The sequence below is a fragment of the Mobula hypostoma genome, chromosome 24 (assembly GCF_963921235.1).
Source record: "Mobula hypostoma chromosome 24, sMobHyp1.1, whole genome shotgun sequence".
In the NCBI taxonomy this organism is placed as follows: Eukaryota; Metazoa; Chordata; class Chondrichthyes; order Myliobatiformes; family Myliobatidae; genus Mobula; species Mobula hypostoma.
In genome coordinates, this window is record NC_086120.1 from 27,871,985 (window position 1) to 27,897,242 (window position 25,258).

General features: G+C 45.7%; 1 protein-coding gene across 1 annotated transcript; it reads left to right on the forward strand.

The window, feature by feature from the left end:
• Window positions 1-936: 936 nt before the first annotated feature.
• LOC134337589 (gamma-interferon-inducible lysosomal thiol reductase-like) lies at window positions 937-21,386 on the forward strand. Its single transcript, XM_063032737.1, has 7 exons — window positions 937-1,223; window positions 3,408-3,587; window positions 4,347-4,421; window positions 10,234-10,329; window positions 14,866-15,018; window positions 17,254-17,322; window positions 20,930-21,386. Exons 1-7 carry the CDS (start codon window positions 1,098-1,100, stop codon window positions 21,002-21,004), a joined length of 774 nt encoding a protein of 257 aa, XP_062888807.1. The 5' UTR covers window positions 937-1,097; the 3' UTR covers window positions 21,005-21,386.
• The last annotated feature ends 3,872 nt before the right edge of the window (window positions 21,387-25,258 follow it).

Consider the following 25,258-nt stretch of genomic DNA (forward strand, 5'->3'; position numbering starts at 1 on the left):
TAGGAACTATAGGAAAGATGTCAACAAAATAGAGAGAGTACAGAGAAGATTTACTAGAATGTTACCTGGGTTTCATCACCTAAGTTACAAGTTGGGTCTTTATTCTTTGGAGCATAGAAGGGTGAAGGGGGACTTGATAGAGGTATTTAAAATTATGAGGGGTATAGATAAAGTTGACGTGGATAGGCTTTTTCCATTGAGAGTGGGGGAGAGGGGAGATTCAAACAAGAGGACATGAGTTGAGAGTTAAAGGGCAAAAGTTTAGGGGTAACATGAGGGGGAACTTCTTTACTCAGAGAGCGGAGCTGTGTGGAACGAGCTTCCAGCAGAAGTGGTTGAAGCAGGTTCGATGTTGTCATTTAAAGTTAAATTGGACAGCTATATGGACAGGAAAGGAATGGAGGGTTATGGGCTGAGTGCGGGTCGGTGGGACTAGGTGAGAGTAAGAGTTCGGCACGGACTAGAAGGGCCGAGATGGCCTGTTTCCATGCTGTAATTGTTATATGGTTATAAACACGTTGGCAGTTGCGACTGTGCCAGAAAACATCGGGGGAGTGGGACTACAGCAAGCACTACTCGCAAAGAACAAACATAATGGACAACTGCCTGGACCCTGGACGGCACTGTTAACCATTTTCAGTTTCTCCCGACCATGTTGAAAAGGGAGTTTTCAGTGCACAACCGGGATTTGCAGAAACGCAGCGCGGTGGGCAAAAGGACAATCCAGCATTCCACAGGCTCAAAGTGTGCAGAAGGGGAGATCTCTTTCCTGAGACTCTCACTGTGTATCATTTTCACTGAGGCAATTCTGATTTTATCCATCTAGCAGCGTTCTTAAATTAAAATGAGACCTTAGAAAAATGAAAAGGTTCGGTCATTCGTCACGTGGGCTTGCTCACTGGGTCGGATCTTTTCCTGTGCATCTGGTTGCTTAATTCTGCAAGGGGGAAGTTGAGTCTGACTCAGATGCAAAGTGTAAGCACAGTGAAACGGTAGGCGAAGGTTTAACACTTCCCTATCACGTGAGAGGTGGAGGAAGTCTCGTTTTATTAGGGAAGCGCGGGTTATGTGCCGGGCATTCGTTCGTTTTGTACAGAATGAGAGTGGAAGCGATCCTGAGCTGCCTGCTGCTGCTGGTGGTGGGCGAGGCTGGCGGGGTACCCGCCTGTACTTATCCGCCGGCGCTGTGGTGCAGCTCGTACCGGATCGCCAGCGCCTGTCAGGTACGGTTCCAAGCCTTCTAAACTCCACAATCGGGTTTAGCTAGAATTTACTCTACACAGGTAACCTGCATGTTTTCTTTAAAAAAAAACAGTTCTTTCAGCAATAGGTGCTCAAACTTTAATCAGAATGTGGTTATTTTGCTGGGATCCGAACCAGTCCTGATGAATGGTCTCGGCCCGAGACATTGTCTGTTCTTTTCCATCGGTGCTTTCTGACCTGCTGAGTTCCTCCAGCAACACACATCAAAGTTGCTGGTGAACGCAGCAGGCCAAGCAGCATCTGTAGGAAGAGGTGCAGTCGACGTTTCAGGCCGAGACCCTTCCTCCAGCGTTTTGCCGCAGTTTCTGTCTTCAGCAGAAGCTCCGGGGGGTGGGGGCGGGAGTTAATCATTGCTGAGCTCCATGGCAGGAATCCTGTTCCCTCTACTGAAACCGGCAGGAGCTCCAGAAAGTGAGACCAGCCCACTCTGTTAGACAGAATATTCCTCACCTGGTCAGGTGCTCCTCACTTGAATTGTATTCTTGGTCCAATTCCTCATGCCATGTTTTGAAATTCTGCTGTGGAACCTAAAATATAATACCAATAGAACATTTAAAAAAAATCTCAGAATAGCTGCATTATAATGCTGTTCCGATCAAACCTCGTCTGCATGACAGTGAGTATCCCCCCACCCAGGCCTTGGCTGGGGAGATATGTTCTTGGATAGGGTGAAGCACCCCCAAACACGAGGGTGATTATGGGTGGCAGTGATTAACACCAGGTCCTATTGCATGCTTCTTACTCAATCCTTGAGTTTAGAAGAGTGAGGGTGGTTCGTTGTTATTTAATCCCATCCCTGGACATTATTGGTAAGGTCGACATTTGCTACCTCCCTCTGAGCACCACTGGAAAGATGATGCACCTTTTTGTTTTCCTGCAGTAAAGGCGCTCCCTTGGTACTTCATGATTAAGTAGAGCCATTTCCCAGGGCTTTATCAGAGAGTGATTTGACGTTACTCACTCTGCTGTGGATCGAGTCACAAATAGGTCAAAGTGGGCCAGTTTGGCAGAGCTGCTTTTCTGCGCCGTATCTATAGACCAGGTGGGTTTCTGTGACTGGGCAGGAGTTTCATGGGCATCTTTCTTGACGCTGCCATTTTATTTCTAAATTTATTCAATTGATGGAATCGATTCAAGATTGTTGAATGTGATTTCGGAACAGAAGTGTAAAGGGAAACGAATTAGTTGTTTCTCCAGATCCAATGCAGCACAAAAGGAATCACAATAAGGGACCCAGTAATAAAAAACACAATAAATATAAGCACATGAGATAAGCTTATATACATAGATTGATTGTATGTCCATAAAGGAGTGTCTGTACAAAAGGTGACTGACAGGAAATGATTCTGGGAGTGGTGCTTGGGGCATGTGGAAGGGTGGGTTGTTGGCTGGAGATGTTGATCAGCCTTACTACTTGGGGAAAGTAACTGTTTTGGAGACTGCTGGCACTGTCGTGGATGCTACGTAGCCTCCTCTGTGATGGGAGTGGGGCAGACAGTCTATGAGCAGGGTGGGTGGGATCCTTCATGATGTTACTGGCCCATTTCCATGTCTATAGGGGTTTCCAACCTGGGGTCAGTGGACCTTTTGCTTACTGGTATCGGACCACAGCATAAAAAAGGTTGGGAGCTGCTGCCGTATATATGTCCTTGATGGCGGATGCCCATTGTAGAGTCTTGCTGTCTGCTGTAGTTTCCGTACTGTGCAGTGACACAGCACGCTAGGATGCTCTCTACTGTGCAGCTGTAGAATGATGTGAATACTGATCTTCATAGTCCAGCTCTCTTTAGGCTCCTCAGAAAGCAGAGGCATTGCCAAGCTCTCCTGATTGTGCAGGGTGTTTTCTGGGACCCTGAGGGGTCGTGTGCGATGTGCATCCCCAGGAGTTTGAAACTGCTTGCAGTTTCCACTGCTGTGTTGCCAACGTAGAGAGGGGCGTGAATGGAGCAAGTTCCCCTGAAGTTGATAACCATCTCCTTTTTCTTGCTGACAATCTTGTGGATCATTAGGCCGTTCATCTGGATGGATTTTTTTTACAAGTATATGGGTACTTGATGGTTCACATGGATTTGGTGGGCTGAAAGCTAGTATCTTCATTATTCTCTGTTTTGGCTCAGTACTTGACCACCTGCTTCCTGTTCTAGGTGCTAGACCAGTGTCTGGAGTCCAAACAGCTGGGGTCCGCTGATCCCGTCCAGGTCAGCCTATACTATGAGAGTCTCTGCGGAGCGTGTCGAGGTTTCCTTATACTGCAGCTTTTCCCCACCTGGCTGATGCTGAACGACGTGATGAGCGTCGCTCTCATCCCATATGGAAACGCTATGGTAAGCACTGGTGACAGTCAGTGGGGAAAGGTGGGCCACGTAGTTCCATGCTCTGTTCCCCAGCACATAAGGAATGAGGCCATTCCGAGGGGGCGCTTGATCTTTTTTCTCTATGGTGACTGAGGAAGTTTGACTCTCCTGTGTGAAGGAAGCAATTCACAAGTTGACTCAGAGTGCCCTACATCACAGCCTGTTGTCAACCTACACTTAACCTCTTCTGTATTTATATTCAAAGTACTTCTCTGTCCTTTGGTGTTCTCTGCATTAGAAAAGCTCTGAATCTTTTTCTGTGGTGGCCTGTCCAAACTGTGCAAGTTCGGGTACTATAAAGAACTTTAGAGGCTGGGTGCTCCAACTGCACTGATCATTGGTGCCCAACACACTGAGAGCTAAAGAAATCCTGAATTGTAGGGTTGGTGGTTGAAGGGCAAAAACCATACACTTCCCTTTCCAGGGTCCCACCTCCCTCCACGATGCCCAAATTGCCCCTTAGTCTCCCAGTGCTTCCTCCACTGTAGTACCAGACCCTCAGCTACAGCCACATCCTACACTCATTAACACTGAATTGACATTTTCAGAAACCTGTCCTGTGGTGAACCGAGTTTGATAAAGGAAGAAATTGACACCAAATCTGGAGGGGTGAGATAAGATTTTGCATCAGCTGTTTACTGTGTGACGCTGGCCTGATTTCAAACCACTCTGGGTTCTGTTGAAATCTCCCTTGATAACCCTGAAACATTTTCTTTCTGTCTCTTGTAGGAGAAAAATGAAAGTGGGAAGTGGATTTTCACCTGTCAGCATGGCGAGGACGAATGTACCGGAAACTTGATTGAGGTGTGTATTGGATTCAAAAAGGAATAAAGGCCTTTGGCCTACTCCCTAAGACTTCCTGTCAGACTACTTTATCTATGGCTTCTAGATCCATGCCTCCTATTGATCTGAATTCAGCCTTTCTAATTCTCCTTCACCTTTGCCCCTCTCAGATCCTCTGCTCTCCCGAATCCCTTCAGCACACCTTGGCTGTCAAATCGCCTCCTTGCCATCTGCTTGGGGGTCCCATTTGTGCACCCCCGGAAAGGCAGTGGTTATGATCTTCCCTCGAGCAGTGGCAGATCCTGCCCCTTCACTGATACAGCCACCCGAAATGTCTGCTGGAGCCTGGCTGTACCAACTACACCATTCTGCCTGGATGCACATTGGCAACTGGCAAGAAACTGCAGAGAGTTGTTAACACAGGAACCGGACTACTTACACCTCTCACACCCTCAGTAAAGCAGCCAGCATAATAAAAGTCCCCACCCACCTCACACATTCTCTCTTCTCCCGTCCCCATCGGGCAGAAGATAGAAAAGCCTGAAGGCACGTACCACCAGGCTGAAGGACAGCTTTTGTCTCACTGTTATCAAAACTCTTAAACAGACCTCTTTTACGATAAGGTGAAGTCTTGGCCTCACAATCTACCTCGTTCTGATCTTGCACTTCATTATCTATCCACACTGCTCTTTTCTGATATCTTTTACACTATATTCTGCATTGTTATTGCTTTAATTCAGTACACCGTGTAATGATTTGATCTGTATAAACAGAATGCAAGATGAGGTTTTCATTGTACCTTGGTACGTATGACAATAATAAACGAATACCTGCTCATCAGACCCAGCCCAGTCTCTATGGAGTCTGCCCTTTATCGTCATGATACTCATATCATGGGGCTTAGCAGAAACCAATCAGAAGGAGTGGTGGAACCTTACTTGAATGTTTCCTTACCCTCTCTGGAACTTGACTTTCCTCAGTTACCAAATGTTACGATATTTATCTCCAAATCCTAACAGTCCATGTTGGCTGCTTCGCTTCCATTTTCTCCTTTAGTCGCCCCTTTTTGTATCCAATTTAAAATCCTCCCCGATTGGAAAAAGAAGGGCTTGCTTCATTCTTATCCAGTCAGAGCAGCTCCAGCAAAGACCAGGGTTGCACTGATACTGCTGGGACCTCCAAAGATCTCTCCTTGGATTCTCCAGCTGCTCCTCAAATACATCTAATCACATGCCATCTCTTCCTTCAGATATATTTATTTATCACATCTACATCGAAGCATACAGTGCAATGTGCCGTTTGCGTTAACAACCAACGCAACCTGAGGATGCGCTGGGGGCAGCCTGCAAGTAGCGCCACGTATTCCCGCGCCAACGTAGCATGTCCACCACGTTCAGTGTAACAACACGAGGAACAACAACAAAACACATGCGCCGGTCATGCACGCAGCCTGTTATAGCCGTTCCAACTAGTTTTCTTACTTTTTTCTGTTTAACTTACATTATTTGTTGTATTTATTTCGCGGTAACATGTTGAAGCTGCACCCTCTCTAATATGCTGGTGGAGAGAGTTTTATTTGGGTTTTTAGCGCTGGAAATGGTTACATTCGGACACGTCTCATTAGCGGGGCAGCAGTATGGTCACATTGTTTATTCCAGGGACCAGCTGAGTGCGCTTATGCTGGCCGGTTTAGCGAACAGAGCGGCGGACACCCCTGCTGAAATCTGGAGGAAAACACACAGGGGATGCAGAGGGGGATCAAAAAGGTGAGGAAAGAGGACCGGGTCGAGACAACAGAGACTTATGGAGAAGAGGCGTTATAAGCCGTGTCTTCCCTCTCTCATTACGGGCAATGTGAGATCGCTGGGTAATAAAATGGACGAGTTGACGCGCTAGCCAGGAGTCAGAGAACATTTCGGGAGAGCAGTGTTATGTGTTTTACTGAAACATGGCTGCACGAGAACATACCCGACCAAAATGTTTCCATTGACGGCTTCCAGACCGTTCGGGCTGACCGGAAGTGCAGTGGGAGCGGTAAGCGTAAAGGAGTTGGGGGCTTGCTGTTCTGGTTAACAACAGATGGTGCAATCCTGGTCATATTATGATCGAAGAACGTGTTTGTAACCCGGATATTGAACTTCTTGCTGTTGGACTCCGGCCATATTCCACCGAGATACAACGCTGGGCGTCATGGGAGGTTGTTCCTGCCTGTGGCCATCGAACTTTGCAGCTCCTCCTGTGGAGGGTCAGACACCCTGAGCCAATAGGCTGGTCCTGGACTTATTTCCATCTGGCATAGTTTGCATTTTGTTGTTTGATTGTTTGTGGTTTTTGTATTGCTATATTTATGCTCTATTCTTGGTTGGTGCAGCTGTAACGAAACCCAGTTTCCCTCGGGATCAATGAAGTATGTCTATCTATCTATCTAAAAAACAAGCCCGTTCCGCCCAACACACAGACACGGACACTCACATTAACAACACACAATTGTACCTTGCTCTAAGTTGCCCACTGTCCAGTGCTGGAGGGCAGAAACATTCTCTAATTAAAATCTGTGTCCCCAGTTCTCCTTAATAACTCTGTTTGCCACTGTCCCTCTCCCAGCAAATGGTTAATGCTGTATTAGGCTATTCATGGATTTTCGTGTCATATTTCTACCTTTCATTTTCATCACTCGCTCTTACTCATGATCTCTTTCCCCTGTCTCACTCTCTCTCTCGTCTCCTTGTTCATTCCCTCAGACTCCGCCTTGAGTATGGAACCAGGCGTATGTCATGAAATTTGTTGTTTTGCGGCAGCAGTACATTGCAATACATAATAATAAAAACTATAAATTTCAACAGGACGCGTGTAAGAATAAATTAAATAGATGGTACAAAAAGAGAGGGAGAAAAATTACTGAGGAAGTGTTCATGGGTTCATTGTGTATTCAGAAATCTGATGGTGGAGGGGAAGAAGCAGTTCCTGAAACATTAGGCTCCTGTACCTGCTCCCTGATGGTAGCAATGAGTAGAGGGCATCTCCTGGGTGGTGGAGGTCCTTTCTGAGACATCACCTGACGATACTGGGGAGGCTGGTGCCCATGATGAAGCTGGATGAGTTTACAACTTTCTGCACGTTTTCCAGTCCTGTGCAGTGGCCCCTCCAAACCAGACTGCAATGCTCTGCACGGTACATCCCCGTAGAAATTTGCGAATGTCTTCAGCAACAAACCAATTCTCCTCAAACTTCTAACGAAATATAGCTAAAGTCATGTCTTCCTTGAACTTTGAGGTTTATTTTGAACTTTGTCATTGCATCGATATGTTGGACCCAGGATAGCTCATCAGAGATGTTGACACCCAGGAATTTCCACTTTTGATCCCTCGATGAGGACTGATGTGTGTTCCCTTGACTTCCTCTTCCTGACGTCTACGATCAATTCCTTGATTTTATTGATGTTAAGTGAAAGGTTATTGCTGTGACATCACTGGGTCTATCTTGCTTCTGTTTGCCTCCTTGTCTGAAATTCTGTGAACAATAGTTGTGTCATTGTCAAATATGTAGATGGTGTTTGAGCTGTGCCTATCCACACAGTCATGGGTGTTGAGAGAGTAGAGCAGAGGGCTAAGCACACATCCCTGAGGTGCGCCAGTGTTGATTGTCAGAGAGCAGAAATGTTATTTTCAATCTTCACAGACGGTGGTCTCCCGGTGAGGAAGTCGAGGATCAGTTGCAAAGGGAGGTACAGAGGCCCAGGTTTTGGAGCTTTTTGATTAGCACTGAAGGTATGATTGTGTTGTACGCTGAGCTGTGGTCAATAAACAGCAGCCTGATGTAGGTATTGCTGTTGTCCAGGTGATCCGAGGCCCAGTGGAGAGCCAGTGAGACTGCATCTACTGTAGACCTATTGTGGCGATAGGCAAGTTGCAGTGAGTCCAAGTCATTGCTTAGGCAGGAGTTGATTCTAGCCATAACCAAACTCTCAAAGCACTTCATCACAGTAGATGTGAGGCCCACTGGGTGATAGTCTTTGAGGCAACTCACCCTGCTCTTCTTGGGCACTGGTATGATTGTCGCCCTTTTGAAACAGATGGGAACCTGCAGCTGCAGCAGTGAGGGATTGAAGATGTCCTTGAACACTCCCACCAGTTGGCACAGGTTTTCAGAGCCCTATCAGGGCCTGATGCCATGTGAGGGTTTACCTTCTTGAAAGTTGTTCTGACGTTGGCCTCTGAGACAGATCACAGGGTGACCGGATGCTGCACGGATCTGTGCAGGTATTCTTTTATTCTCCCTTTCAAAGCTTGCATTAATGGCATTGAGCTCATCTGGGAGTGATGCATCACATCCAATCGTGATGTTAGGTTTCACTTTGTAGGAAGCAATGGCCTGCAAACACTGCCAGAGCTAACGTGCATCTGATTCTGTACCTAACCTCAATTGAAATTGTCTTTTCACTCCTAAGACGGCCTTCTGCAGCTTGTGCCTGGACTTCTTGTACAGTTCTGGATCCCTGATTTTGAATGCCCCAGATCTGGCCCTCAGCACACTTTGAATCTCCTGGTTCATCCACAGCTTTTGATTTGGGTATGTCCAGTATGACCTCGAAGGCACACGCACATCCACAGAGGCTTTGATGAAGTTGGTGACAACTGTGGCACATTCATTCAGACTCGAAGATGAACCCCTGAACACTGTCCAGTCGACCGATTCAAAGCAGTCCTGTAAGCACTCCTCCAACTTCCTTGACCAAACATTGACTCTCACCACCGATAGGTGCTATGTACCTCACTATTATCAGGCTGACTTTTTTCTTTAAGCAGCTATTTCCTGTTCACATTGATAAATGACGTCTCAGTTTAGCAAAACTGGCCTTTCCTAGTTTAATACTGCACTGCCAGTGTATTTTGGTCCTTTTCCATAACTGCACCTGATGGTCTCCTACTACCACCATTTCCACTATCTACAGCTTCACTTTGCAAACTCTGAAACCAACCCTCACATAGTGGACTTCTTCTGTAATGTATGAAAGATTGTTCTGAATGCACCATTCACACTGCAGCTATCCCATTTAATATCAGGGTGGATAATGTCCTATACTATTAATATGCTGCTTTTGTACTCCTTCCCTGCATCATTGCTGAATTCTAGCCAAGTATCTGGGGCCTGTGTACTGTTCTCCCAACAGCAAGATCCACCCCACCCCCACCCCTCATTTTTATGATAGTCGTTCCAATGTTTCAGAGGTTCAATTTAATCTCGGAGAATGCATACAACCTGAAATTCTTACTCTTCACAGACATCCATGAAGCTGAAAAAACTCCAAAGAATGAATGACAGATTGTTGGTCTTTGCAGCATCTGTCTGTTAATGCAAGACCTGTTCAATGCGTTTACGTAGATCAGTGTAGTTTTTGTATTGTTTCATGTAGCACCATGGTCCTGAAAAATGTTGTCTCATTTTTACTGTGTACTGTACCAGCAGTTATGGTCGAAATGACAATAAAAAGTGACTTGACTTGACTGTGAAAGGCATAATTTTATTATCAGAATGTTTTGGGGATATTTAACGTAAGAGGTTCTGCAGATGCTGGAAATCTTGGACAGTTTACACAAAATTCTGGAAGAACCGAGCAAGTCAGGCAGCATCCATGGAGGGGAATAAACAGCTGGTGTTTCAGTCCAATGAAAGAACTTGGGAGGAGAAGTCGTCTGGTTATTCCCTTCCATAGATACTGCCTGACTTGCTGAGTTCAGTGCTATTCTTCAGATGACCATCTGGGTGCAGCAGGTACACGTAGCTGTTTCATTGCTTTACGCAGTTTCCTTTACCTGTGTTGTTCAATTTTCAGGCTTGCTTGATGCACACCCTCCAGGTCCCTGAACGATACTTCCCCATCATTTTCTGCATGGAATCAGCATCCAATGTGCTTTCAGCTGCTCCGCTGGTGAGTTTTCAGTTACCTACTGGTATGTGGGCACGTGGCCAAGTGGTTAAGGCATTGGACTAGCTACCTGAAGGTTGTGAGTTCGAGCCCCAGCCGAGGCAGCGTGTTGTGTCCTTGAGCAAGGCACATAATCACACAGTGCTCTGCGACGACTCTGGTGCCAAGCCGTATGGGTCCTAATGCCCTTCCCTTGGACAACATTGGTGTTGTGGAGAGGGGAGATTTGCAGCATGGGCAACTGCTGGTCTTCCATACAACCTTGCCCAGGCCTGCGCCCTGGAGAGTGAAGACTTTCCAGGCGCAGATCCATGGTCTCACAAGACTAACAGATGCCTTTACTTTACTGGTCAGACATGGATATTCCCACTCCCCACTACCCTCCCAAACTAAGGCCAGTCTCCATCCACATACAGGTCAGGTGTTTAATATTTTTACAACAAAGATAAGTGATTGGTGACAAAAGAAGTCAAACTACTCAAAGGGTTTGGACTTAAGAAACTTTTAGATCGGCACATGGATGATGTAAAACTGGAGGGCAATGTAGGAAGGAAGGGTTAGATTAAATTTAGAGTAGATTAAAAAGTTGGCACAACATTGTGGGCTGAAGGGCCTGTACTGAGCTGTAATATTCTATTCTCAGTGGCCACTTTGTTAGGTACACCTCCTCGTTAATACAATTATCTAATCAGCCAATCATGTGGCAGCGACCCCATGCATAAAAGCATGCAGACATGGTCCTGTGGTTCAGTTGTTGTTCAGGCCAAACATCAGAATGGGGAAGAATTTGTGATCTAAGACACGTTGACGGTGGAATGATTGTCGGTGCCAGGTTTTGAGCATCTCAGAAACTGCTGATATGCCGCGATTTTCACCCACAAGTCTCTAGAGTTCACAGAGAATGCTGAAAAAAAACTAAAAACATCCAGCGAGCGGCAGTTCTGTGGGTGAAAACAGCTTGTTGATGAGAGGGGTCAGAGGAGAATGATCAGACTGCTTCAAGCTGACGGGAAGGAGACAGTAACTCAAATAACCATGTGTTACAACTGTGGTGTGTAGAAGAGCTTCTCTGAATGCACAACACGTCAAACTTTGAAGTGGAGTGGCCACAGAGACAGAAGACCATGGACATACACTCAGTGGCCACTTTATTAGGTACAGGAGGGACCGAATAAAGTGGCCACTGACTGTATGTTCTAATAATAATAATAGGCATCCATTAATAGTATTATTATGAGACCATAGATTTGTGCCTTGGAAAGTTTCCAGGGTGCAGGCCTGGGCAAGGTTGTACGGAAGACCAGCAGTTGCCCATGCTGCAAGTCTCCCCTCTCCACGCCACCGATGTTGTCCAAGGGAAGGGCATTAGGACCCATACAGCTTGGCACCAGTGTCATCACAGAAGCAATGTGTGGTTAAGTGCCTTGCTCAAGGACACAACACGCTGCCTCAGCCAAGGCTCGAACTAGCGACCTTCAGATCACTAGACTGATGCCTTAACCACTTGGCCACGCGCCAACACACATGTATGTTCTACACTTAACCAATTGATTTAAAACATTAAAAAAAGAAGCAGGAATAAATCACTGAGCCCCTCAAGTGTGTGTCCTGCCCTGGAAGATATGTTCCTCAGTGCCATTTTTCTGCACTTTACCCATATCTCTTTATTCCTCGTAAGATTTAAAATCCTGCCCGTCTCTGTCTTGCGTATGCACAGTGACTGAACCTGCACAACCTCCTTAAGTGATGATTTCCAAAGAATCTCTACCCTCTAGGAGGGAATTTATTTTCCTCTCAGAACTGAATGATTGATCCTTTCTTTTGAGACAAGTGCTCCCTGGTTCTCAACACCCCAAGTAGGGGAAACATATTACGTGTAGAGTTTCAGCCCAGTCAGAATCTTTTTTTCTCTCGAATGACACTGTTGTAAGCTGTTGCAGCTTTATAAGATTCGAGTCAGGCCGTGTCTGGAGTATTACTTTCATTTCTGGTTGCCCAATTACCGGAAGGGTGCTGAGGATGCCACAGGGGTTCACCAGGATGCTGACTGGATTAGATGGCAAATGCTTTAAGAAGAGATTGAACAAACTTGAGTTGTTTTTTGTGGAGCGCTGGAGACTGAGTGGAGATATGATCGGGGTTTATAAGATTATGAGACGCATAAATAGATTAGACACCCAGTATCTTTTTCTCAGGATTGAAATGTCTAATAGCAGAATGCAGGTAATTAAGGTAAGAGGGGGCAAATTCGAAGGAGATAGGCAGAGCAAATTTATTGCTCAGACTATGGTGGGTTCTTAGGATGCGTTGCCTGGGGTGGTGTTGGGGGCAAATACAAAGGAGGAATTCAGGAGATCCTCAGGCACACGAATGTACAGGAAATGAAAGGATATGATCATTTTGTAGTTTAGTTGGACATTTGTTTACTAGTTTGGTTAGTTCGGTACATCATTGTGGAGTGAATGTCCTACTCCTGGGCTGTATTGTTCTATGATCCATGACAAGCCCACCATTAGGAATCAGTTCAGCAGCAGACCAGGCTTGAACTGATGCCATTACCCGAGACTGAAGGGTTCAAAACCAAGGAGGAGGTTTCTCAGATAAAGGTCCAGGCTTGGGCAAGGTGCTGCTGAAGAACGAGGCTGATGGTTTGGAAGGGAGGGCAAATTTCTGAAATACTTGCAAAGACTACTTCGTGTGGTTTAATTAGAAAATGCGGAATGTCAGAAGTTAAAATTGCTCTTTGCCCACACCTTAGCCAACCAAAGCCAACCATCGATGACTACTCAGGAGAACTATGTAATGAACTGCTTACCCAGCACATGGCAAGTCCACGAAATGAGGCAAAGTTCGAAATCTTAGAAAGTGAACTAGGGACAATGGGATGGGTGGTGGGCAAGGTGGCCAGGGAGTAGGGGGAAGAGTGGGGTAACTGGACAAAACTGAGGGTCAAATGAGACCCTGTATCCTGAGCACTGTTCCATGAGGACTTCCCCACTTTGACTCTCATTACCTGGACCCTGGGGTCCAGCAAGGGATTGTGCAGAAGGCTTAGTTACGTAGCCGTCCCTCAGTACTTTCGAATCGAAGAACAGAAGTGGAATTAAGTGATTGCAAGATAGCATTGCTGTGACACGTGGTAAGATCCCATAAATAGCTTGCAGATGTAAGGCCAGTACAAAACCAACCCAGAGCTGTACAGTGTTACATACAGCAGCATAGTTTGGTTGACTGTTCTGCAGAGAACATCAGGGAGTGTTCCAAGTACAAGGTTGTGGGTTGCTACTGTGCCAAAGCTGGAATGGGGGTTGGCGGGGGGCGTGGTTTAGAAGAGATGGCTAGGAGATAGTTTTCATTGCTGAGGGTGGAACTTTAGAACAGAGATGCAGAGGAATTTCTTTAGTCAGAGAATTTAGTGAGGAATTCTTTAGTCAGGAATTTCTCTATACTTTATTGTCGCCAAACAATTGGTACTAGAACGTACAATCATCAGAGCGATATTTGATTCTGCGCTTCACACTCCCTGGATTACAAATATTAAATATTAAAGATGTTAAAAATAGTTAAAATTAGTAAATATTAGAAATGTAAATTATAAATCAGATTTAAATTATAAATTTAGTCAGTAAATCTGTGGAATTCATTGCCACAGATGGCTGTGGAAGTCAAGTTATTGGGTATATTTAAAGCAGAGGTTGATAGGTTCTTGAATAGCATGTGGCCAAGTGGTTAAGGTGTTCGTCTAGTGAGCTGAAGGTTGCTAGTTCGAGCCTCAGCTGTGGCAGCGTGCTTGTGTCCTTGAGCAAGCCACACATTGCTCTAGTGTCTGTGCGAGGCGTAGTGCCCCACACAGACTTCCAATCTGCGCCTTGTAAGGCATGAAAATGCCCGACGCAGACCTCTCATGGTCTGAGTCGACGTTCCCTCCTGAATAGTAATTGAAGAAAAGGCAGGAGAATGGGGTCGAGAGGGAAAATAAATCAGCCATGACAGAATGGTGGAACAGATTCAATGGGCCGAATGGGCTGATTCTGCTCCTATGTCTTATGGTCTTATGTCTTACTGTAGCCTGGGCTACAAAGCAGTGAGCTGATGAAGTATCAATGGGACTGTGGGTTAGACATACAGCAGTCTGAGTCTGGGGCATTTTCTGACACACTCCCACTTCCTCTGTTTTAAGAAAGTATTTTTGTGTCTGCAGTTCCCCTTTCTTGCTCAAAACACCTGTGCTGTGGTCTACCAGAGTGCCTACTGTTGCTTTTGAATTGAATACCCTCAGCAGCTGTGCTGCTGCAAGTGCAACACAGTTCCTGAACCAGCTGGCGGGAGAGCCAGCTCTCGAGTCTGAACTGAGGGCTTTTCCTTTCCCCGTGCCATCACTGAGAACACTGACTCGGGGTCCAATTACTAACCCATGGGGTCCCTCTGAGAAACAACGTGTCCCGTGCAAGAGCGAAGTTCTCGCACCCTGTGACAGGAGCCGCGATTCTCTTATAAGTTCGGTTTTGAAGTTACAGCTTCATTCTATCACCTCTGCAGTGTCTAAAAGTTTACGAGCCCAATGTCACCTGGAGTGTTATCGAAGAATGTGTCAAAGGCGACTTGGGAAACAAGCTGATGCACAAGAATGCAGAACGAACTTCAGCGCTGAGCCCGCCCCACCAGTACGTTCCCTGGATCCTGGTCAACGGGGTAAGTTGCCAAACTTCCATTGCTGTTACAGTCGTGTCCCAGCGAGGGCAGGACACTGCAGATGCTACATATCTGGAACAGAACAGAGGACAGTGAAGATGCTCCTCGGGTCAGGCAGAATCTGTGGAGAGAATAACAGAGTTGAATTTTAAGATTGATTACCTTACATCAGGATGTTTTGAGGTTTCTTTCTCCACTGTTTTCTAAACTGTTGAACATAACCAATATTTTCTCTCCTTTAAAGAAGCATATTAAGGTAAAAACAGCAGCTGGAGATCTTACTAAGGATCACATAGGATATACAGCACAGAAGTAGTTCGTGCATGTGTTCATGCTCCATTCACAGGTTCATTTATTATCAAAGTATGTATGTAGTATACAACTCTTGAGATTTGTCTTCTCCAGATAGCCATGAAACAATGAAAACCATGGAACTCATTCAAAGACAGACGTCCACCCCCACCCCTGCACAAGAAATCCAATTCTCACAAACGGCAACACGATTATCAACCATCCACTCCACGTAAAAAACAAATTGCGTCAATGGCAATAAGACCATCAAACCCCAAACCTCCAACCTCCTCCCTCACATAAAAAATAACAGGTCGCACCAAACGACACCAAAAATGTCAAACCCCCTCCCTCACATTAAAAAACTAACAGATTGTGCCAAACGACAAAGACATCAAACTCCAAACCGCCAAACCCCCCCCTCGCACAAGAAAAAACCAACAGATTGCAGCAAACAACACCAAGAACACCAAGCCCCTTCCTCACACAAAAAGCTAATAGATTGTGCCCAATAGCAATAAGAACATCAAACCCCAAGCCCCTCCCTCACTCAAAAAAACTTACAAATCGCACCAGACGGCAACAAGAAAGAATGAATGAAAGCCAGATTGCCAAAAAAAACATAGAACTGGAAGAGAGTGAGATTGAACTACAGTCCACAGTCCAATCCATAAATTGTAGAGCTTCCGTAACATCCTCTAACAGCATTGACAAAGAGAGCCTCTTATTTTCCTTTGTCTAAGTCTCTATTCCCTTCTCTCACCCATTCTTACCCAGTCTCTTAAAAGCATCTGAATATTAACCTCAACCATTCTCTGTTGTGGCTAGTTCCACATTCTGATAAAAAAGTTTCATCTGTACTTCCTACTGGACCATCTCGTACTTGCGCCCCTTCCTGTCAAATGTAGACGTTCTCTCACATCCACTTTGTCAAAGCTCCTTTTTGTATTAAAGGCCTCTATCAGCTCTCCACTGAAGCACATTTTCCTTAGACTGAACCTGGCAACTGAGGGAAATGGTTCCAGTCTCAGTCTCACATAGCTCAACGCACTTTGGTAGTTTTGCCAGATCTAACATACTCTACTGGAACCTTAAAATATTCAATTTTGCTAAATTGCGTAATGCAGATATTTAAAAATATAGTCCTAAGCTGTTTGATGTACAGTGCTTGGCATTATTCGTTATCAGCTTCCATTTAGCTCTCTGTCCTCCAAGAAACAAAGTTCATACCTTGATTGTTTTGCTTGCTTTCAGCATAGATTAGCGGTCAAGTCAGTTATTGAATGGGGGGTGTTTAAATGTAATACTTAACTTGGTTGCCAGCAATCAATATACAGTAGTTTTATTACTTTGTTGTTTGTTGTTCATTAGTTAACAAAATAGCAATCATTATTATTATTTACCCATTCTCTAATAGAAGAGCATTGGATAAAGCTTGGGATGTGTAGGGCCAAGTTTGTGAATATGCCCATTCTGACTAATTTATATTGGTGCACATTTGGCCATTGGCTCTCTCCCCGCTGTTTGATTCATCATTATCATCATCATCAGGTGCCGTGCCCAGTTTGAGCTTTGACTGCCATGGCCCACACACTCCTGTTTCGGGTCAAGTGGATCAATTCATTGGTATTCATTTCCAGTTCTCTGGCTGCTGTCTCCATTATCATTTGTCTTTGTCTTCCTCTTGCTTTCTTCCCTTCAATCTTTCCCATAATTACCGTGCATTCTAACTCCTCTTTCCTAATCACATGTCCAATGAAGTTATGTTGCCTTTTCATGATCTCATACATTATTTCTCTTTTTGTATTTGCTCTGTTCATGACATCCTCATTAGATATTCGTTTCTTTTACGTTAATTCTTTTTGTTGAGGTCCAGTAGATTAGGAAAGTAATTTCCTATTGGAAGCTTGGTCTGACCGGGGTAAATCTTGATTCCTTTCACAGAAACACACCCAAGAGTTGGAGGCCCAGGCTGTAAATTCTCTGTTTAACCTAGTGTGTAACACTTACAAGGTGAGTGGCTGAACTATTGTTGTTACATCTCAAACACTGTGCCAAGAAGTTCAAGTTTATTGTCATTCAACATACACATGTATACAACTAAACAAAACATTGTTATTCCGGGGCCAAGGTACAAAACGCAATACATATAGTCACACACAGCATGACACAGCACATGCAGTTAGAAATCTGCTTCTTCACTGTAGTTACCCCCTTCCTCCAATAAAACTGCTGAGCCCTTTTGCCGTGACTCCATTCTATACCGTTGGCACTCTAAATGCTTTTCTTAGTGGTATTCAACATGGAGGAAACCTGAGAGAAGTCTGTAGGTGGCCACCTGATGTGTTCTGGCCTTGTCTGACCTGATGCTATTTGACTTCGTGGGGTCTGGAATGAATGTGACCGATCTCTTCTGCCCACGTGCAAGTGTGTGTATGTGTCTTCAGGACATGCACATTCCGGGCAATATCAGCATTTGTTGTCCATGTGACCATGCGCTCCCCAAATGAAAAAAGTAGTCAGGAGTCAAACCTTATTGGTTTCTCTGGTCACATGTGGGCCAAACTGGGTAAGGATGGTAGGTGAGCATCCTTGAGTCAAGTCAAGTTTATTGTCAGTTAAGATATACGTGTATAATGTCAAACGAGACAAAGTTTCTTTGAACTGGGGTGTAAAGCACAGTAGCACAAATATAACACACAATAACTCATGAAAGTATGATAAAATCTACAGATGAATTACATATGAATAAACAAAGTAAAGGCACAGAACAGATTAACGAATGCCTAATGGCCTGAGGGAAGAAACTGCTTCATGCTGACTGTTCTTGTTTTTATGCATCGGAGTCTCCCGCCTGATGGTAGAAAGTAAAAAGGGGTGCTGGCTGCATAGTTGGGTGGGATCCTGAATAATACTAAGGGCCCTGCATACGCAGTGCTCCTGAAAATGTCCCCAATGGATGGTAGGGAGACTCCGATGACCCTCTCTGCCGATCTCACAGTCCTTTGTAGGGCCTTCCAGACCGATGCTCGGCTGCTCCCATACCAGACGGAGATGTAACTTATCAGGACGCTGTCAATGATGCTCCTGTAAAATTCACCGAAGATGGGGGACGGGAGCCTCACTTGCCCTCAATCTCCTCAGGAAGTGGAGGTGCTGCTGTGCCTTCTTGTTCAGGGAGGTGGTATGAAGGGACCAGGTGAGGTCCTCTGTGATATGAACTCCCAGGATCTTGGTGCATTTAACTCTCTCTACGGAGGAGCTATGTATTCACAGAGGAGATGGTTCATCTGCACCTTCCTGAAGTCCACAATGATATCCTTGGGCTTCCCCACATTCAGGCTTAGGCTGTTCTTCTCACACCAATCCACTTCCTCTCTATACTCTGTCTCATCATCATATAAAAGGCATATAAGTTTCTTTAAATAACCCCCGGTCTCACGGTCATTGTTCCAGATTGATTGATGGATTTTCATCCCTTGAATTTAAATTCGTATTTGCTCTACTGAGACTTAAACTTTCATCATCCAGATTTGTCTGACCTAACCACAAGGCTATGTACCTCAGAAACGTCTCCATCTGTGGGACAGGGCCTAGACAAGGGTGATAGTGGGACAAACATCATCCAGACTTGTCTGACCTAACCACAAGGCTATGTACCTCTGAAACGTCTCTATCTGTGGGATAGGGCCTAGACAGGGGTGATAGTGGGACAAACATCATCCAGACTTGTCTGACCTAACCACAAGGCTATGTACCTCAGAAACGTCTCTATCTGTGGGACAGGGCCTAGACAAGGGTGATAGTGGGGCACAAAGGGTTATTGGTAACTTGAATTTCATAACTAGGTTGTGGGATTACCCTTCCAGTTTTGCCACAAATGCTTAGGTATTCAAGAAGAAGGGTTATAGGATTGTCTTGGCCGGGGGTACTTTGTTATTTCCGAATCAGAATCAAGTTTATTACCACTGACATGTAATGGCTCCGTCTGCCTAAGTAGACAATGGATCCACCTGTCGGAGTGACCACTCCAGGGGGCAGACCAGGGCGATGAATATGGAGATCCTGGGCTGCCCAGACATAGAGATCCCTCTCTCGGCCTCGCGGATCTGGTCCAAAGGAATGCGAAGCGGTACATTTGGCATCAGCTTGGCTGCAGGAGCTGCTGGGAGGTGACGTGATACGTCATCCAACCGCTTTAGGGGCTCCACTTCGGATTTGTGTAGGGTTTACTCCTTAGCCTTCTCTCCTCCCAAAGATACCCACAAGGCAGTGGGATCCGTAACCCTGGATAGGGGCCCATACCGGGTACTGTCAGCCAGAGCCAGCTGAGCCCGGGACTCGTGTAGGGCAGGGTCGTCAAGCCCTGTGGTAGTGACCTATGGAGCCACTACCCACTACCCAACCACTGACATATGTTGCAATATTTGTTGTTTTGTGGCAACAGTACAGTGTAATACATAATATATATGTTGCCTGGGGAAAAGTACACGTTCAGGACAACAAAGACCTTTTCAGGTTTAATTCCTTTATCGGTTTTCGATGTTTAAGTGCCAGTAGAGGGTCGCGAAACAAAACAAATGAATTTATAACCAGTTCTTGCTGTTAAAATCTCAGTTTAACTTCCAATTCATATCCTTATGTATGGACAGAATTGCATATGCAGTATAAAAATACCAGAACTAATACGGTAGTGGCAATCCTGAAGGAACACAATACAAACAACATTAGAATCCCACCCACCCTGCATTTTATACATAACAGTGAAAAGTGTAAGCGAATACATCTCATCTGAGACGTACACACGTGCTGAACTTCCGAACAGAGACTGAACATTCACGCTACGCGGTTACATGCACAATCAGTCCCGATGCAATAGAGTTAGACAAAAGGTACACTTTGGCACAGCTTTTACAAGGTATCGCCTGGTAGTTAAATTACAGGAAGACTGACCTACTTGGCTGGTGAGGAACTTTGCTGAAGCCACGCAATCCAGCGTTGAGTCATTCACTCAAGAAAATCTAAAGCATCCACATGTCAAACTACCGATATTCTCAATTCGCCAGCAAGAATAAATGAATTCACATGGATATCGTCAATTAATGCTCACCTTTCCTCACCATGCCCAGCACACCCTGGCAGAGACCAGATTCCAACGCCCCACCAGCGTCTTCAGCAGAAAACAAAATGGTCTCCCCACTATCCCGCATGTGCGCAATGACATCACCGTCTCCCTTAAAGGCACAGACAACTGTTCTAGTATTACCCAGATGGATGCCTAAGTACAGTTTTAACGATACTGAATAAGATCCAATGGTCACCCCATTACATATACTATAAATTGCAATAAGGAATGTGTATATATAAGAATTAAATAAGTGATTCAAAAGCAAAAAACAGTGAGGTTGAGGTAGTGCTGACCTTGGTATCGTTGGCCTTGAATAAATTTCCATTTAGGAAGTGGTTTAGCTGTAGGTGAAGCCAATACTCCAGCTTTTGTTGGTGAGCCTAAAGCACATTGTGACTTTCCAACGGTTGCCAAAGAGTTGGTTATGCTCTGCTAATGACCTCAGTACTGCAGTGATGTTCTAGTTTACTAACAAAGCTTTCTGTCCCACAGGGGAAGAAGCCGATGGCTTGCGAATTAGCTGACGGAAGGAGTTCATTCCCACAGTGCATGGCTCCACTAAAGTGAGCAGCGGTGCCCCGTGTTAGTTTAATCTGTGTGTAGAAAGGAAGTGCATTTTGTGCAGGGGTGACTGAAAGCTTCATGCACATTTGAGACTATTAATACTAACAAGCAAAGCTGCAGCTGCTATCCGAGTCTGCTGAGAAGAGGCCTGAAGCTGATTTCCATTAATCTTTGCATTTTTTAATACCCCAAACCGAATTACAGTGTTTACAATTTTTAGTAATTGTTCCAAAATAAAAGGAGGAAAAAAATGTTATTGTTTCTTTGAAAGTCAAAACACTGATTCATATAAAGAAAGATTTTTTAAGGCTTTAATGCAAAATCTCTTTTATTAAATAGGAAATGTGTTCAGTGGAATTAATCACACTATTGAAATGAAAATAAATGGAATTATTTTCACAAATACTTCTTAGTATATTTATTCCTGAGTCTGTCCGAGATTGCAGTCAATTCTCTTCAGTATTTGCCCTTCAGAAGATGTTGGTGAGCCACATATGGTCCGAAGGTACTTAACTCGCTCCAGCTATTTCAGGATCTATGAGGCCACATTTTTGTGCAGGACTTGCCTGCTTTTATCATTTTTATAAAGAATCATGATTTTTTTTGAGATCTGGAGATTATTGGTGAGGACAGCACTGTTCATCCTTGATGTTTCCCCTTCAGGCTGGGTGAGAGGTCATCATAGGTTAAGGGTGAAAGGTGGAATATTTAAAAGGAATGTTAGGACAATCTTCTTCACTCGGATGGTAGTGCGGGTGTGTTTTGAGCAGCTAGTGGAAGTGGTGGATGCAGGTAAAATTAAGAGAAGTTTGGATAAGTACGTGAATGAGAGGAGTATGGAATGATATGGTCCAGGTGGGACTGGGCAGAAAATCAGGACAGCGTTACTTATGACAAGACATAACTAACATGCGCAGGTTGACTCTGTGGTTAAGAAGGCATACAGAGCATTAGCCTTCATCAACCATGGGACTGAGTTCAAGAGCCGAGAGGTAATGTTGCAGCTACATACGATCCTGGTCAGACCCCACTTGGAGTACTGTGCTCAGTTCTGGTCAACTCACTAGAGGAAGGATGTGGAAACTATAGAAAGGGTGCAGAGGAGATTTACAAGGATGTTGCCTGGATTGGGGAGCATGCCTTATGAGAATAGGTTGAGTGAACTCGGCCTTTTCTTCTTGGAGTGACAGGGGATGAGAGGTGACCTGATAGTGGTGTATAAGGTGATGAGAGGCATTGATCGTGTGGATAGTCAGAGGCTTTTTTCCCCAGGGATGTAATAGCTAGCACGGGAGGGCATAGATTTAAGGTGCAGGGAAGTAGGTACAGAGGAGATGTCAGGGGTAAATTTTTTTATGCAGAGTGGTGAGTGCGTGGAGGTGGATGCAATAGGATTTTTTAAGAGACTTCTAGATAGGTACATAAAGCTTAGAAAAATAGAGAGCTAAGGGTAACCCCAGGTAGTTTCTAAGATAAGGACATGTTCAGTACAGCTGTATTGTGCTGTAGGTTTTTTATGTTTCTATGTTAAATGGCCTTGAACCACTACAGGCCCTCTGATGAAGGAGCTGGCCTAGGTAAGGAGTTCCACTTCTTGGCTACAAGCGTGATGACCTTCGAGCTGACCGGAATTGCACTGAGAGCGGTAAGCGTAAAGGAGGGGGGCCTGGCGGTTCTGGTAAATAACAGATGGTGCAATCCTGGGCATATTACAATCAAGGAACGTGTTTGTAGCCCGGATATTGAACTTTTTGCTGTTGGACTTCGGCCATATTATTTGCTAAGGGAAATCTCGCATGCAATTGTGGATGTTGTGTACACCCCTCCCTCTGCCAACCCGACATCGGCGTGTAACATCATTTACACCTCATAGCCAGACTACAAACCCAGCACCTGAGTGCCCTCATTACCATCTCGGGTGACTTCAACCAGGTTACCATGGATAGAACACTGCCCAACTTCATGCAGTATGTGAGCTATACAACCAGAGGGGAGAGGACTCTGGATTTGATGTACGCTAACGTTAAGGATGCATACAGCTCCTCTCCCCTCCCCCCACTGGGAAGGTCAGATCACATCCTGGTGCATCTAAAACCCTGCTACGTGCCTCTGGTGAAGAGTAAACCTGCAACCTCGAGGACAGTGAGGAAATGGTCGGAGGAGGCTTATGAGGCGCTCCAGGGTTGTTTTGAGGTGACAGACTGGCAGGCACTCTGTGAGCCACGTGGAAAGGATATTGATGGGCTCACAGAGTGCATCACTGATTACATCAACTTCTGTGTGGACTGCAAAGTTCCGACAAGAACTGTCCTTCGTTATTCAAATAACAAGCCATGGGTGACAAAGGACATTAAGGACATCCTGAACGCTAAAAAGAGGGCGTTAGAGATGGAAATAGGGAGGAGCTGAGGGCAATACAGAGGGACCTGAAAGCCAGGATCAGGGAGGCTAAACACAGGTACAGGAGGAAGCTTGAGTGGAAACTCCAGCAGAACAGCATGAGAGAGGTCTGGAGGGAGATGAGAACCATCACTGGGTTCCGGCAAACTAGCAACAGAGGAGCTGAAGGCAGTGTGGACAGGGCCAATGAACTTAACCTGTTCTTTAACAGATTTGACAGTGTGGCCCCTGCCCATCCCCCACATGAGCCATCTGTTGTCGACCCCCAACCAACAGATATTCCACTCTCCCCTCCTACCCCCCCTCACAGTCCCCCACCCTGCTCCCATGACTATACCCCTTCCCCACACGAAACCACCACGGTGGGCTTCACAGCTGAACGGGTGAGAAGACAGCTGAAACATCTCAACCCAAGCAAGGCTGCAGGACCGGATGGTGTCAGTACCAGGGTGCTCAAAGCCTGTGCCCCTCAGCTATGTGGAGTACTTCGCCATGTATTCAACCTGAGCCTGAGGCTCTGGAGGGTTCCTGTGCTGTGGAAGACGTCCTGCCTCGTCCCTGTGCCGAAGATGCCACGCCCCAGCGGCCTCAATGACTACAGACTGGTGGCATTGACCTCCCACATCATGAAGACCCTGGAGAGACTTGTTCTGGAGCTGCTCCGGCCTATGGTCAGGCCACACTTAGATCCCCTCCAGTTCGCCTACCAGCCCTGACTAGGAGTTGAGGATGCCATCGTCTACCTGCTGAACCGTGTCTACGCCCACCTGGACAAGCCAGCGAGCACTGTGAGGGTCATGTTTTTTGACTTCTCCAGTGCATTCAACACCATCCGCCCTGCTCTGCTGAGGGAGAAGCTGACAGCGATGCAGGCGGATGCTTCCCTGGTGTCATGGATTCTTGATTACCTGACTGGCAGACCACAGTACGTGTGCTTGCAACACTGTGTGTCCAACAGAGTGATCAGCAGCACTGGGGCTCCACAGGGGACCGTCTTGTCTCCCTTTCTCTTCACCATTTACACCTCAGACTTCAACTACTGCACAGAGTCTTGTCATCTTCAGAAGTTTTCTGATGACTCTGCCATAGTTGGATGCATCAGCAAGGGAGATGAGGCTGAGTACAGGGCTACGGTAGGAAACTTTGTCATATGGTGTGAGCAGAATTATCTGCAGCTTAATGTGAAAAAGACTAAGGAGCTGGTGGTAGACCTGAGGAGAGCCAAGTTACCGGTGACCCCTTTTTCCATCCAGGGGGTCAGTGTGGACATGGTGGAGGATTACAAATACCTGGGGATACGAATTGACAATAAACTGGACTGGTCAAAGAACACTGAGGCTGTCTACAAGAAGGGTCAGAGCCGTCTCTATTTCTCGAGGAGACCGAGGTCCTTTAACATCTGCCGGACAATGCTGAGGATGTTCTACAAGTCTGTGGTGGCCAGTGCTATCATGTTTGCTGTTGTGTGCTGGGGCAGCAGGCTGAGGGTAGCAGACACCAACAGAATCAACAAACTCATTCATAAGGCCAGTGATGTTGTGGGGATGGAACTGGACTCTCTCACGGTGGTGTCTGAAAAGAGGATGCTGTCTAAGTTGCATGCCATCTTGGTCAATGTCTCCCATCCACTACATAATGTACTGGGTGGGCACAGGAGTACATTCAGCTAGAGACTCATTCCACCGAGATGCAGCACAGAGCGTCATAGGAAGTCATTCCTGCCTGTGGCCATCAAACTTCACAACTCCTCCCTTGGAGGGTCAGACATCCTGAGCCAATAGGCTGGTCCTGGACTTATTTCATAATTTACTGGCATAATTTACATATTACTATTTAACTATTTATGGTTCTATTACT